Source organism: Heloderma suspectum, chromosome 1, assembly GCF_057233095.1.
Source record: "Heloderma suspectum isolate Gila_16-S chromosome 1, 16-S_ref, whole genome shotgun sequence".
Lineage (NCBI taxonomy): Eukaryota > Metazoa > Chordata > Lepidosauria > Squamata > Helodermatidae > Heloderma > Heloderma suspectum.
The window spans coordinates 379032932-379049124 of NC_139458.1; the positions used below are offsets into that span (position 1 = coordinate 379032932).

Here is a 16193-nt window from a genome sequence, read left to right on the forward strand (position 1 = left end):
CCATGCAAGGTGCTCTATAGCCGAGTGTCCGTTCTCACATTGCTTCGGCAGTGAGGCAGCCAGTTCCCCAAGGGGAGAGCCCACGCTCTATGGTAGCCACCTGTATATTGGAATCATGTGCACAAAGCCTCTCTCATAGGTTTTTGCCACCTGTTCATCACTCTCCAAATAGGCATCAGTTATGCAGGAGAAAACGATGCCGTGTGGTCATATACCAGCTCCACATGGATTTTTCATAGGTGAAGCGGAATTAGATGAGAAGAAGGGCAACTACCAGGGAGAACAACCAATGTAATTGGAATTGCCCACAGGATTACCATAGGGAAGCAACCTGCCCCCCCGCCCCGTAATATGACAAGGCCCCAAATCTAAACCCAACTTTAGACTCTTTCTCTAAAACTATTATTCAAATCTCATGCCACTGTTGTGCTAGAAACACTTTCTACCAGCAGTACAACTGTTTTCACTAGATGATCTGATTCACACTTAATGACAACCCAGAGTATGCATTGAGTATGGGTTGTCACTGAATAGTGGGTTGCAGTTACATGCAGAGCCTGAACTATGGTTTAACTATGGGTTGTTAACCATGAATAACTCAGAGTTCACAACCCAACAGCAACCCATGGTTAAGCCATAGTGCAGGGTTCACATGTAACTACAGCCTACAATTCAACAACCCACAATTCAATGGCAACTCATACTCTGGGTTATTGTTACGTGCGAACCAACCAACATATTGGCACATTGTTCAATGAGCATTCCTGATCGCTTCACCTATGCAGAAATGCAAGCTGAATACATTTGCCCTCCATGAGCCACCACTCTCATATTTCTGTGTGCAGTCTGTCACGTATTCATACACCTTCCCAAAATAGTCTCATGACCTATCTGAAGTTATTACTGGTGCCCAGGAAACCCTAACAAGGATTTGAGAGAAGCTAAGTGACTTGAAAATATGACACTACTTCCTTTCATTGACCCAACACTGTTTATACTCACACTGAGCCTCTTTTATTCTTTTAAGTTTGTTTTGAAATATGTTGCCAGTAGGACTGAATAAAATCCAAAGCTTGCTGATGCCAGAATCCATCTGCACACAGTAATTTTGCACCAGTAATATTAACTAGATTTCCTTGAGAGGTCTAGTTCAGGTGTTAAGCCTCAACAGGACATTTCAAGTATTGTAGGGGGATGCAGAAAGCCCGAGCTTCTCCGCTCCCCAATCTTCGCACACTGAGCAGGACAACCTGAAAGGGGCTTCTACACATGTTCACCTGAATGTGCATAGGGAAGCTTCCCAAGCAGTGTTCCCAATTGCAGGAAGACTTCTAAGCATGCTCAGCAAAAAACATGTAGAAGCCCGCTTCAGTCCATTTTCTAAGATACAGAACACCAGAATCCACATCCACCGATTAGTAGGAACTGAGAAAGACCTGATTGCTTAGTTAATGTTGACTTGTGGATCAGGAGCAACACCTAGTGGTGATAAAAAGCATGATGCCCTTTAGTTAACTATTGCACTGCAAACGTGACGCTTAAGGAGCCATCTCTGCAGAGTCAGAATCACTTCGTTCTCCAGAATGCTGTGGCCACAATTTTAACACAGAATAAGTAAAACCATTGATTTCAAAGGTATGCACACCTAATGTGTTGAACTGTGGTTTAGAAATGATCTACAGTTTATAAACAGCAGCGGAACATACATAAAATTAAAATAATGTATGTCTAATCCAAGTTTAAGTTCAGTTGCATGCACAGCTTGCTTCCAAAACTCAGGTCTATGAAGAATTTAGTATGCTCTTTTTGGTCAAAGACAGAAGTGGCAGAAGACCAGGAGAATACAAGACAAGCGAAACTAGGAATAAATAACCTCTAAGACTGGGGGAAGAATAAACACAAAATAAAACCAGAGTTCTGGGCTGGGTTAGGGTTTTTTAGAGCAGTGTTGTTTTCTTATGTTTTCTTCAGTTGATTATATAAATTTGTTGTATTTTGTGCCGTTATTAGTATTGTATGCTGCCTGGAGTGGCTGGGTAGCTGGCCAGATGGGCAGCTAATAAATCTAATAAAAAAAAGTCAGCCCAGCCTACGTTAGTTTTCAAACAATCCCCCTCCTCCCTGCCAAAACCACTCTCACTTTATCAAGGCATTTTCTACATCTATGAGAATTAGAAACTTGCTTAGGAATTTTGGCGGGGGGAGGGGGGGTCACCCATTTTTGGGCTAGATAACATTCATGTTCAGTGACCCAAGAGACAAAATACATACATGTAAAGGCCCTAAATTTTTAATATATCCATATTCACCTTGCGTTCCAAACTTGCTTGGGACATCTGTGAAATGGCCCAGTACATTCTTAGCAGAGAACATAGGAAGTTGCCTTATACTGAGCCAGACATTGGTCCATCTAGCCCAGTATTGTCAACACTGGCAGCAGCTCTCCACGATTTCAGGCAGGATTCTTTCCAAGCCCCACCTGGAGATGCCGGGGATCAAACCTGGGACTTTCTGCATGCAAAGCTTGTGAGCCTCAGCTTCCTTCTTTCATTCTCCTGCTCCCACCTCTGCCTACATTTGCTTCAGGCAGCAGGGGAATTAAGCACCACTGATAAAGCAAACATCACCATTCGTACAGCAGTAGTGATACTGCCTCCCCCTGGAACAGCTGCATTTTCCCTACCATCAGCAGCTGTTCTATTTGTTACAGCTAGCGGAAAAACAGGGAGATGGGATGCCCTCCAAATTCCTATTTGCAGGGTCTCAAAAGCTTGCTTGCAAGCAGCATGGTTCTTCTTAACCTCTTGTTGAAGCCATTTCAGCTCTAATTGAAATTTAAAGAGAAACCAAGAGATAGGAGAACAGATGCTTTTATTGCTCACCTTTTATATAATAGCACACCTTCAGCCATATTCTTTCACAGCTTGACAATGTTTCTGTACACACACGCACACGCGCACGCACACACAAAAAACCCAGGCAAGGCGCACTGATGCAACTTCTAGTAAACAAAAATGTAATGAACCCAGCTCAAAGGCATTTTGTCTTAAGTTAAATGCCAAAATGAAATCATCCTGCATTTGCTGATCAGTGGTATTAACTCGTGCATAAAGGAAGTTTCAGATTGCCATTACTGCTAGCTAATTTCAAGTAAAAATTAGGCTGGTCAGGGGAATCAACTATTTTCTGATGGATGAAAGTGAGTTTGAATTATGCTGAAGCACAGGGCTACATCTATTATCTGTTCACAACTTAGCTTGATTTGATATATGACCTTTGCATTACATGACTGTGGTTGGGGTCTCTGGTGTGGTAGACATGTGACAGTGTTTCTGATCAGTGAGAAATAAGGCTACTGAACAAGTTGTCAGCAGTAGAGCTCATATAATAGACACAGGCCTAGTGAAGTAAGCTGCAATTCTGTGCACAATTCCAAATGCATAAATCCAATTGACTTCAATGGGGCTTATGCACCATTAACTATACACTTCTCTGCAGATTTACAATACAGCTTTGCAGTAAGCTCGTTGCCTAGAGAAAGAGTGAAAAGCAAGATTCAAAATGGCTTGAACAGCAGAAGATTTTAAAAGAAAAAACAAGCCCATGTTAACATGACAGACATGCTGGCTTTCATATGAACAGACATGTACTCCAAGTCTCGAGATTCCTTTAGTGCACAGAACCACAGTTTGAAAGTTCTGAGAGTCCTGGAGAAGAAGAGCTGCAATTAGATTTTAGGCAGCATCAGACTGACCTGTAACTTCACAAATGCTCAAAAGCAAAGATAATTTTCCAAAAGCAACTTGACATATGTGGTATGGTTCTAATTCAAAACGAAAATCATGAACAGACTTCTATTACATGAGCTCTGCCAAAATGGAAGCTTCTGTAGCCTCAGCTTGTGAAGTGTCTTCCTTGTCCAAATCCAGACTGATTGTATTGATAACCCCCATGCTGGAAGTGCTGCTCAAATTGCCCCCCTTGATTAAAGTTCTGTGCACCTCTTCCTCCCCAGCCACCTCCTTGCCCTCCACGGCCACCACGACCTCCACGGCTACCTCGCCCTCCACGTCCTCCACCTCGATCACCGGAGTGCCCATCTTGGTATCTGTTGTCTTGTTGGTAGTTGCCACTGCCACCTTGATATCCGCTTCCTGAATATGAAGATTGGTAACCACCATAGCCACCGCCTTGGTAACCGCCACCGCCACCGCCATGGTACCCACCAGTTTGAAAGCCTGTGTCTCTATAGTTGACATCTTGATAGCCACTTCCTCCACCATCAGTCCAGCCTCCTTGAGGTTTGCCTCCTCTTCCTCCCCCTCTGCCTCCATGTTCATAACCACCACGTCCTCGGCCTCCTCGTTCATGACCCCCATGTTCATGACCTCCTCGACTTCCATATGATGAGTCATACCCCCCTCGGCTTCCTCTGTCATAACCTCCTTGGTCATATCCTCCTCGGCCTCCTCTGTCATGTCCTCCTTGTTCATAGCCTCCACGGCCTCCATATGATGATTCATAGCCACCTCTTCCACCTCTGCCTCCACCACTTTGCTGCTGAGAACCATCTTGCCTTTTTTGCCACGGTGGCATCTCAGGAGGTGGTGGCTCAATTTCATTGGGTCTGCCACCTCTGTCAGGCACTCGGCCCATTAATACCTATAAGTAGAAGAAACCACTGTGTTGGAAGAGTGAACAAATTAAGAGGTATGCTACTTCATAATCTGACAACATTTTTAAAAAATCCATACAACTACAACTGAGTCCATGCAGAAAAAAAAGGAAAGGAAAAAGAGCTGCAATGCAAATGCACAGAAGTGATTCACCAAGACAGAAAATGTTAAGCCTTGAAGTGATCACTACCATATCACATAAATATAGAGTAGGACTATGAATATGACTCCGGCAGACCATTAAATAAGTCCATGTTGAAGATGGAATTTACAATCACATCTCTCTAGTCCTACATGTTATCCTCTGGGTTTCACCACCTTTATTGGAAGTCATCTCGCCAACATGATCCTGTAGATAAACACAGCTATCTACATAACTACAAGTGTATGTTGTATGAACCACCTTGGTATATGACTAGCTCGTAATACTGCAGACAAGTATGACCCCCATGCTATACTGTATCCAATCCTACACCAAGAGATTACTAACATGTATCAGGACGTAGGCTTGTACCAATATAAGTTTGCGAAGCAGTAGCTAAAATCTCCTGGCAAGCCATCCACAGTCAGACGTGGCTGTTCCTAGCTCGGAAGCGCTGATCCTCTTTGCTTTATCAGCCTGATGACTGCTGTCACTGGTACCTATTCCTGTTTTTTTTTAACTTTGGCAAAAGGAACGGCGGGGGTGGGTGGGGGAGAAGTAGCGCGCACATGCATGTGTTAAAAGCAGTGTTATTCCAGGACATATACGAGGTTTTCTCTAATGGACTTAACATCCCCAGCACCTTAGGCACTACGTTGTATCAATGGAACAACATACATACCTTGTTAATGGCACACACGGTCTTTTCTCTGATAGATCCACTGCTAGTCCTCATAATCTTTGACAAGTCTTGCCGAGCTGCCAAGAGGTGAGCAACAGATATAGTGCCTTTAGTAGACAACATGGCACGCTTTGGCTGATAGACTTTTGCCAATTTCTCTGTTTGGCTCTGTTACACAAAGAAAATGAGAGAGAATGAATGTGAGTCAACAGCTGGCAGTGATCTCCTCCTGAAACATCCAGCTGAGCCATCCATTCCCTAGCCCTTCAACACCCAGATAATAGTTATCATAACAAATGCTGTATGCATTCATAGAACAATGCATAACAAACCAAGGACCTTCTGGCCTTAAGTAAATAGGGTTATCTGGCTCTGGAGCCTTCTGCTAATTTGTTCTCTACCTGTTCATCAATGACAAAATTCAAAGTCTGTATCCTATTCTGCATTTTTGAAACGTTGTGAAGTAGGCTGCTAGTCAATAAATTTAGAAAAGAGATTTTGCTCCAGTATCATTGACTAAATCCAGTTTTTCCTACTCTTTTTTTTTTTTAACACAACATCTTGGGTTCACCTGGACAGAATAATGCAATTTAATGTGCAGCTATAAATTGCATAGGTTTTTTCTTCAAATTAATGCATTCTTTACAGAAATGGGTAACCTCAGTACACATATTACCCAAGCCTACACATGTCTATTTGCCAGGAGTAGCTTCACTAATGAAAAATATGTGAGTATTTAAATCACCTCTCTCAGGCATATTTTACAAGTCTGAGTTGAAGTTCCTATCCTGATTTAGGAATTTTAAACTTTATATGTAATCTCTTCTTCTTTTTTGGCCAATAACCTGAGTAGCCTTTTTGGTTAAAATCTTGTTTCTAATACATTCAGCAGTTCCTGTTTCCTGCATTTAACTGGAGCAACAATAGCTGAAGACAGGGAAAGATAAAGAAAAAAAACCCCTATCTTATAGGAAGAGCTGACAAGGAAGTAGCTAACTCTGAAGAAACACATCCTGTTACTTCTTCCTTCTCCTCTAACTTCCCCTACCTTATCTCCTATTTAACATCACTGTTTGATCTCTCACTTCCTGAACTATATCCATGATAGGGCATTAGAAACAAAAAAACAGGCTGCATATGAGCTTTTCTACTTTACTCCCTAAGCTTATTAGCAGTAGTGAGCCTGGGTAGGATTGAATCAGGGATGTAAAGAGGGGTATAACAAAAGAAATGAAACTGCCTTGCACTGACTTATATACCATCAGTCCATCTAGCTCAGCATGGTCTAATCTGACGGCCCAAGGCCTTGGAGGATCATAGCCAGAAGTGCTTCTGAGCTCTGTGACCAGAGGTCCTCGAGATCACAAGTCCTGAGGTTTCATCCATGGTATATCTAGCATGTATGTGTTCTACCACTTAATCATAGTTCCTCCCGCAGAAGAACTGGGAGATGGAAAGCTTTACAGCAAGGGTGAAAGAAGCTGAAGACATTGCTTTTGACAGTGGGCAGTTATAAGACAGGAGGTGAAACACAAGGGCTGCCTGTAGCTTAATGGTAGAGTGCATGCCTTGAATGCAAAAGGCCCATGCTCGATCCCTGGCAGCTCCAGGAAGGGCTGGAAAAAGGTTCATGTCTGAAACCCCAGAAAGCCACTGCCAGTCACTGGGCTAGATGAACCAACAGTCTGACTTTGTATAAGGCAGCTTCCTACATTCCAGTGAAAGCTTGGTGGTCTTGTGATGCAAGAATCATGACTCCAAGTTAAAACTGCGTGCTTTAATGCTGTCCGATTGCATTTCACAATGTTAAGTTTCCTTATTTGCAGCTCTACTGATAAGCAGGAAAAGGGCTACTGAAGAAATAGTGATCAGGCACCCAGTAGAATAGCAATTATATTTGGGTTACATTTTGGGAACCAAATAATTAGCAGTACTAGAGATAACGTTTCCATTTGAAAAAGAGGAAAAGTGTGCTGAGTTGAAAGATTGCACAACCATGCCATTCAATATCAATACTAATTATTCCTTTGTGATCACAGAATTAAAAAACTAAGAAAACCAGAGCTCTTCCACTGGCACAGTTAATTGTACGTTAAATGCAAACTGCTGATATGTAGCAAGCTGAATGGATGTTTCTGTTTGTCCCTAGCAATAGTACACAACTGATTAAATTTGTTTCCAAGTTTCAACAAAAGAGTAACTCAAGTATCATCCCCTCTATTTCCAATGGCACTGGGTGTTGTTTATGGCGCCAAAACCGCATCACCCATGCACAAGAGGGAGTATAAGCAGGTTTGGGGGAACCCCAAGGTTTACAGAACTACAAAAATCTTTAGAAAAAAACCTTAGGAGGGCCCCACAAAAACAGTCCAATGAGGACCGAGCATGCTCAGTGACCACACAATGCTGACTGACTTTGGGAAGGGCGGCGGGGGGGGGGGGGGGACAGCCGAGGGAAAGGACTGCACTGGAATCTTGAACGGGAAACATTCCAGACTGCAATTTTTGGGTAAAAGGTCTACTTGATAATATTAGCTCTAACCAAAACCTCTTAGCATATTCATAGATAGGGGTGAATGCTCCTTCCTTGTTCTCCTCGACCTCTCAGCGGCTTTTGATAAGGTTGACCACGGTATCCTCTTGGACCGCCTGGAGGGATTGGGCATTCGAGACACCGTGGTTCCGGTCCTTCCTCTCTGGCAGGTACCAGAGGGTAGCACTGGGAGAGGTTTTGGACCCATGGCCACTCACTTGTGGGGTGCCATAGGGTTCCATCCTCTCCCTGATGCTATTTAACATCTATGTGAAGCTGCTGGGGGCTATCATCAGGAGGTTTGGGATGCGGTGTCATCAATATGCGGATGACCCGCAGCTCTACCTCTCATTTAAATCTTCACCAAGGTTGGCCGTAGAATCCCTGTCCAAATGTCTGGAGATGGAGAGCGGCTGGATGGGGAGGAATAAGCTGAAGCTGTACCCTGACAACACCAAGGTACTTTTGGTGGGAGACAAGAGGAGGTTGGGGGACACTGACCTGGTGTTGAATGGGGTATGGCTATCCTTGAAAGACCAGGTCCACAGCCTGTGGGTCATTTTGGACTCCCAGCTGTCCATGGAGGCTCAGGTGTCAGCTGTGAGCCGGACAGCGCTGTATCAACTCCATCTGGTATGGTGGCTGCGCCCCTACCTTCCCGACCATCTGCTCCCATCGGTAGCACATGCCCTGGTCTCCTCTCATCTAGACTATTGTAATGCACTCTACGCGGGGTTACCCTTGAAGACAGTTCGGAAGCTGCAGCTGGTACAGAACGCGGCGGCTGGCCTGATTAAAGGCAGCTGCCGGCGAGATCACATCACTCGAGTGCTGAAGGAGTTGCACTGGTTACCAGTTGTTTTCCGGGCCCAATTCAAGGTGTTGGTTTTGACTTTTAAAACCCTATATGGTTCCGGCCCAGCCTATCTCAAGGAGCGCCTCCAGGAGCACCAGACAGGCTGCCTAACAAGATCAGCCTCGGATGGCCTTCTCTCTGTTCCATCAGCCAGGACAGCTAGGCTGGTGAGGACGAGGGAAAGGGCCTTCTCTGTGGTGGCCCCCACTCTGTGGAACTCCCTCCCTAAGGAACTCCGTTATGCCCCCTCTTTAATGAGCTTCCACCGCGCATTAAAAACGTGGTTGTTCAGGCAGGCATTTGGGGTGCGTTAGGGTATTTTTAGAAAATGATGTTTTTACTGTACAATTTTATTGTTTTAAACTGTTCTATTACATACTTTGTACATCGCCCAGAGCGGCTGGGTGACGAGCCAGATGGGCGATTGATCGATCGAGAAAGAAAGACTGGGTCAACTAAACCATGGGATTCCCCCACCCACATTAACTAGTAAGTAATACTGCTACTGGTCAATCCAAAGATCGTTGCAAAAGATACAAACTTACAATTTAAAATGCTATTATACAATATCAAAAATTACACATAAAGTTAAAACAAAACTGTAATATACATATCAAGCTTTTACTAAAATTAAAATAGGGTGGATATGAAACAATGATATAGCATAAAGGAATCCTTAATATCATGTAAATCACCTTACATTCATATCTCTGAATCTTTATAACACTTCACACCAATAGTATCTAAAAATTTTGCTCTGTATCTAGTGGTTTCACCGCAAATACAGCAACCCACTGTATCCCATATGGGTTGGTTGATTGTAATAAATAACTCAATTTCTCCTTTACACCCCTGTATTTCACTTTCTTTAAGACAGGCTCTAAATAACTTTCTCTTTTATCTCTATATAATTGACAGTCCTCAAGGACTGGTTCTCCACAAACATACAACCTATCTTTTACTGGAATACCATGAAATCTCCCCCACTTCATCACAGTATCCATTTGTTCATATCTTAGATGTGTAAAAGCTTTCCGATTTTTCATTTTCATAGGAACTGACAAATATTTCTCATATCGGTGCAATTGTTTTGTACTAGCTAATCATTTCACCATTTCTGATTATGTAAGGGCAGTTATATCAGTTTGTGCTCCTATATCAAGCACTCTTTGTGTTGCTCCAAACAGATCTTAGGAAGTCTTTCTTCTGTTAAATTACTTATTCTGCACCAGTCATTTATCATCCTTACATATATCAATCCAGAGATCTTTTCAATAGCCAATTCAGCTCTACCTAATATGCTGGGGTAGATTTAGAAACCCCCCAAATCAGCTGGAAAAATAACTTTGAACACTTTCAGTTTTCATAAGATCTGCAAAGTCCCAAATTTCTGTGCCATAAATTAGCATAGATATTACTTTTGCTTTGAAGATTTTTAAAAATTGGGCTTAATGTACCCGGGTAACTACGACTGAATAGTCTAGTTAAAGATTGTAAGCTAGCAATTCTTCAATTCATTTTTCTTTATTTGTAGTGCCCAGGATCCTGATGCTGAGAAATTAATACCAGAATAGCAGTAGTGTTTTACCTGCTCTGACTCCTTAGAATTAATAAACCATCTATGAGTTCTTCTCTTTTTGCCAAATACTATCACTTTAGATTTATTGTTATTAATGAGTACGTAATTTTCTTTAGAATATAGACTGAACTGTCTCAGGAGTCTTCTCAGGCCCATCTGAGACGCTGAAAATAAAATCATGTCATCAGCATACAATATGTTTACCTCTCTGTTTAAGATTTTGGGCATATGATAACTCTGGTTATGTAAAAATGCCACGATGTCATTACTATAAAAATTGAAAAGAAATGGCGCTAAGATGCAACCTTGACGGACTCCTTTGTGTTGGAAAGAGATCAGTAAGGGCAAAATTCGAACCTGTTCTCACCTTCAAATAGGTTTCTGAGTAAAGTGCTTTTATTAATAATAAAAGCCTCAAATCTACATCTGTATTTGCTAACTTTTCCCAGAGATGGCATCTGTTTACGGAATCAAAAGCTGCACTTAAATCTATAAAAGCTGCACAAAGCTGTTACTCTTAATGGAATACTTAGTTATGAGATGGTGTAAAATATAACAGTTATCCAGAGTAGATTGTCCTTTCCTAAAACCAGACAGCTCTTCTGCAAAAATGGCATTTTCTTCTGCCCAGTCCTCTAGTTTTTGCTTAGCATAATTTTTTGCTGGAATATCAGTCAGACTGATTGGCCTGCAGTTCCTTGGGTTCTGCTGGTTACCTTTCTTAAATATCAGTATAATTACACTAAAATTCCAACCCTTTGGAATACAACCTGTGTTGGTCATATCGGTAAACAATCCAGCCAGCAGTGATGCCCACCAGTTTACTCTTCAATAATTCAGAAGGTAAGAAATCCTCGCCTGGTGCCTTATTGTTTTTCCATGTCTGAATAAGCAGTTTGATCTCAGCAGCAGCTACAGGTGACCACAGAGGTAGTAAGTTTATATCCTGTGCCTGAGGCAATTTAAATACTGTCCTTGAATCTTTTTCCTCTTTAAATAATACACAATAAAAATTTTCCCACTTTGCAGCTGTGCTATAAACTTAACCACCAATGAGTTCTTATCCGAGGCTGCTGTATCAACTAAACTACCCTCCCATCCCAGATCTTCCTTGGCCAGGATGGCTAAACCACCTATAGCTCTACCTTTATCATTTAGTTTCTGAGCAGAGTTAACCCACGTTTTAAATCCTGGCACTACTGGCTTATCCGTTTCTAAAAGCCAGGTTTCATGCAATGCCAAAACTTAATATTTTGATAGAAATTAAATAACATTCTTATCATGATCTCTAGCCTTCCATCCTGCTATATTCCATGACATAATACCTACAAGCTTATCAACAAACTCATAGGTTTCAAATGACCTCTTCAAAGAAGTTGCAGTTGATATGATTTATGATTGATCAGACACATCTATCTCCTGCTGTTTATACAGCCAATTTGAATAATCTAGGGATATCCCCTGCTTCCCCTGAGTTACCAGCTCCTCCTCCTCCAGGACTTCAGTCTCGTCAATTTGTGGACATATCCTACTATCATTTGATATCACGGGGTACATTAAATTTCCTAAATATGGATCATTTCCTCCAAGATTCTCCAAATGTCCCAGTTCTAAATATCTCACATCAAACCATGATTTAAATGTTAAGGTTGTGGGATTTACTTTTGACGCTATAGAAGCTATGCCATTTCCAGTTCTCCTTAACTCAGTGTTTATCTCTTCTGCATAGCTTCCATTACACTAAGGGGCACCTGGACATCCCCCATCCCCACCTTCAGCCCATTTTCCTGTTGTTCTTGACCACAATCTACTGCACACCCACATTTTCTGTTTGTCTCCCTGGCCTACTTAACAACTGCACTTTTAAGGACTCTAATCTCATGACGATTTCATTTTGCGCATCTGGAGTCTAGCAGCGCTTTCTCCTCATTATTAAATAGGTCCTTTCCTTTAGAAAATGCTTGCCACTTTTGATCTTGAACAGCGGAGCTCTTCCACTTAACATCTTTATCATCATCCCCTAACCCTAGCTGAGCCTCTTGACATGGCTTATGTTGTCTCTCCCCTAAATTCTTTAGGTTCTTTCTATTCTGGCAATCAGGGAGTACACAGGGGATTTCCAGGTCTTCCCTACTTCTAATTTCTCCTTCTAGGTGACAATTTTCATATCGATCCTTTCTTAATTTCCCCTTTACTAGGGGCATAGGGGAAGCTGTATTTTCAAAGATCCTAGGAAAGCATAGTCCTATTTTTTGGAAATCAGACTTTCTACTATATATTTTCCTAGCCATTTGACTTTCCTTAAAGGTGACCACAGCACGTGCATATTTATAATTTTTATATATATATATATATATATATAGAGAGAGAGAGAGAGAGAGAGAGAGAGAGAATGAGAATGAGAATGAATGTGGGTAATATCTGCTATAATAAATTCCCGAGGGGGAATTAGGTCAAACACTTGTATTAGATGAAATTTACATTGTAGGTGCATTAATATACCCTTAAGTCTTGGAAAATTTGAAAACACTAATTTATACTGCATAAGCCCCAGCTTCTCATTTTGTTCGGCTGGTTTCTCTTCCTGGTTAAGCATATCCTCTATATCTTGATCCAAACCATTACCTCCATTTTTGTACCTTGCCTCCTGATTTTTAAGCACATACTGCCATGGGTCATTTATTTCAGCAGGCTCACAATTCCTATCAGTACTAACTGTAAATCCCACTGACATTTTATTTAGCTGCTGGGATAATGGCATCTTCTCAGCTTTCTTTACTTTAATCAGCTTTCCACTCTTAGATGGCTTTTTAGCCTGTACCTTCTTAGGTTTCCTATCTATTAATGTAAATAATTTTCATATTTCATTTTCCTATCCTGGTATATTACCTTTGAAGCTACCTTTCCTTTTTTATTTTCTTTATACCCTGTATTTTTACACTCTTTCCCTTTTTTGTTCTTTTTAAAATTTTCTTTGACTTATAATGAGAACATATTTCGTTCTATCTTAGTTGGTGAGTATCCACATTGCCTTTTTGAATAGACTTGGGTTTTATTTCTGTTTGTACTGAACCAATATTCCCCCTCCTATCTATCTCCACCATTGTAGTTGCTTGCAGAGTGCCCACTGCACTCTGCAAGGAAATATTTCATTAACCCTAAATCCTTAAAGGTGTCCTTCACCTGTTTCTCAATCTTAAATAGCTGTTCAATTATTAGTTGTCCACCCTTAATTTCCAGGTTACTCACTCCACAACTGGAAGAGATCCCCTTCTGGGCTGATGGTGGGGAATATATCGCTAATTCAGTTACCTGCTTATCCATTAATTCATCTAAAGCAGTTTGAAGCTCTTGTGCCCTTGCCTGGGAAATTCTATCAGCAAGAGGCATTAACTAGTACAGACAGTTCTCCAACAATAGACAGCAAAAGGTCTTTGCAGGGACAAAGCCTGCTTACAAAAAGCAAACTGTACCTTTGCTCGATCTGACCAGCCAAATGACTGGACAGTTACATCTAGACGCTTCACTAATAATTTTCTCCGGACTTCATATTCATTGGCTATGGCTTGATTAATAGCTTCAATTTTTTCCTGAAATGAAAATGCAGAAAGATGCTAAAATCTAAGAAACAAAATTATATTAACACTGTTTGTCCAACTAACACCATACAGCAACATATTGGACTGGTTGAGGCATAACATTCTTGAACAGGAAAGAGTGTCGAGTCCACACACTCCCTCCCATGCACTAGTTTCCTTATGCAATCCTAGAGGCCAGGATTGAAGCACCAAAGCTGATCTTTTTAATTCTTCCCTATTTCAGATACAATGGGGAACTATGACTTAATGTTAGTTTACTAGCCAGGATTTTAAGCCATGGCTTGATTCTGGTTTAAGATCCTAGTTTGTATACAGACATTAAACCACAGTTCTCTGTTTTGGGTGTAAAGGAAAACTGTGGTTTAAAGAGGCCAGGAGCACCAAAGCTGGTGTGAGAGAGGAGACCGGGGGCAGGAGGAGGAACACATTGGTTCGCCATTTGTTCCTGGCTTAATAAACCATGAATGATTATGAATAAACCCATGAATTGTACATCTCAACTGGCCCTTGGTGATATACAACAGAAAGATGATTAATCAATCTTTGATTTTGTTAACTGCATGTCAAAGAGAAGCATAAATTCAATCTCACTAGGAGAAGTAAACATCCCAAAAAGGCCTGCTCTGTCCCAATAGCCACAAATTGGGCTATTTGTGGCTACTTATATTTGGCATTATTTTTCCAAGCATCTTTTTCTGGCAACTGCAAATGTGCTTTCTGACATCTCCCAAATAAATAATGAAAATATTAGAATCGCTCTAATGGTGGTGTAAGTTGTCTCCATACAAAAAAGCACAATCATGCCATGAAGATTCAACATGTTTTAAATTTGAATTGATAATGTAACTGCTGATATAAGTACACTTATGAGAAAAGCAATTAATATCAATACTCTGAAGGACTAGAATAAGATTAGCGCTCCCATTAGCATTGTAATTTAACAGAAGAGCCGGGCATACATTTTCTAATGAATAAAATAAACACACAATTAAACCTATTGGCTTAGATCCAGATTTAGGTGCCTGCAGCTGGGCTTGTGGAAGCAGACTTCCCTGTTGCCCCCACATATACCCCTCCAATTCACTCAAATGCTATAGAGGGTTGGGGGACCCTGCTAAATGGTACACAGGGGAGGGGGAAATCCTGAAAACTGGGAAGAGGCACCATCCATGAGCAGAGGTTACTACAGACTGAAGAAGCCCCTCCTTCTGCAGAATCTGGATCAAACCCATTAAGAACAAATGCCAGCAAGAGAAGCTGCATCAGTTGAAACGTTCAAACCAATCAGCTGCAGAACAAGAAAAAGAAGGCCTCTGTGGCTTTATATCAGAGAAACTGTTCCTGCCTGAAACATTATTGGAGGTGCCAAAACTAATTTTAGAAGATGGGCTATAATTCCCATCAAAGCAATGGCCCAACAGCTTCGAAGACTTGGAACTCTCAGCCTTCTCCATACTAGGCCATTTCTAGAGACTCATACCATCTGCATCCAAGACATCCTTTATACTTATTGGCATACAGATGTCATGCCTCCAGGTACTGCTAAAGCTGCAGTGTCATGGGATTGTGGAAAAATGCCCAACTTCAGAGTTACACATTTAAAGCCCTATAGACTCTCAGTAAGCTGAACCAGAACCCATTACCCCCTCTTACTACTATTGCTATTCTCTGTCTGCAGATTACCAGAAGTGAATCATCAACCTGAAAGTCACATTTCCAAAATTCTTTGTAGCCTCATTAAAAGCATGGCTAGCATCTTCTGCTCATTATTTCTCAGCAAGATTCCATGGCTAGACCAACACTTTCCATTTAGAAACAAAATGTTTTTTTTCCTAGATTTTGCCAAGCTTGCTTTCACACATGACTCTTCTGGAACATACTCCTTTGGGAGCAAGATCAAATCACTGTTTAACAAAGACTGTGATGTAAATTCCACAATTTAATGAGATCTTTCAGTTATGGTATATTATTCTCCTGAAGGACTGAGTTCCTCATCACACCTTCCTCAAAGGGAAACTACAATCAGAAATTGGGTGCTTGGCTGGGCTGAACTTCTTGTTGGAGAGCCCAGAACAGTTTCCCTCGAATGCATTTTGCTTCATTCTATCAGTACAACTGAGAATCAC

General features: G+C 41.5%; 1 protein-coding gene across 1 annotated transcript in view; it reads right to left on the bottom strand.

Annotated features, from left to right (window-relative positions):
• Positions 1-1024: 1024 nt before the first annotated feature.
• The window catches only part of TSLIG3A (tRNA splicing ligase complex subunit 3A), a 29514-nt gene continuing 14345 nt past the window's right edge, over positions 1025-16193 (bottom strand). The window contains exons 7-9 of the mRNA XM_084828412.1: positions 13942-14058; positions 5501-5668; positions 1025-4662 (exon numbers count right to left, since the gene is read on the bottom strand). Coding sequence (XP_084684538.1) covers positions 3895-4662; positions 5501-5668; positions 13942-14058 — 1053 coding nt within the window. The 3' untranslated portion in view covers positions 1025-3894. The remainder of the gene's footprint in view (positions 4663-5500; positions 5669-13941; positions 14059-16193) is intronic.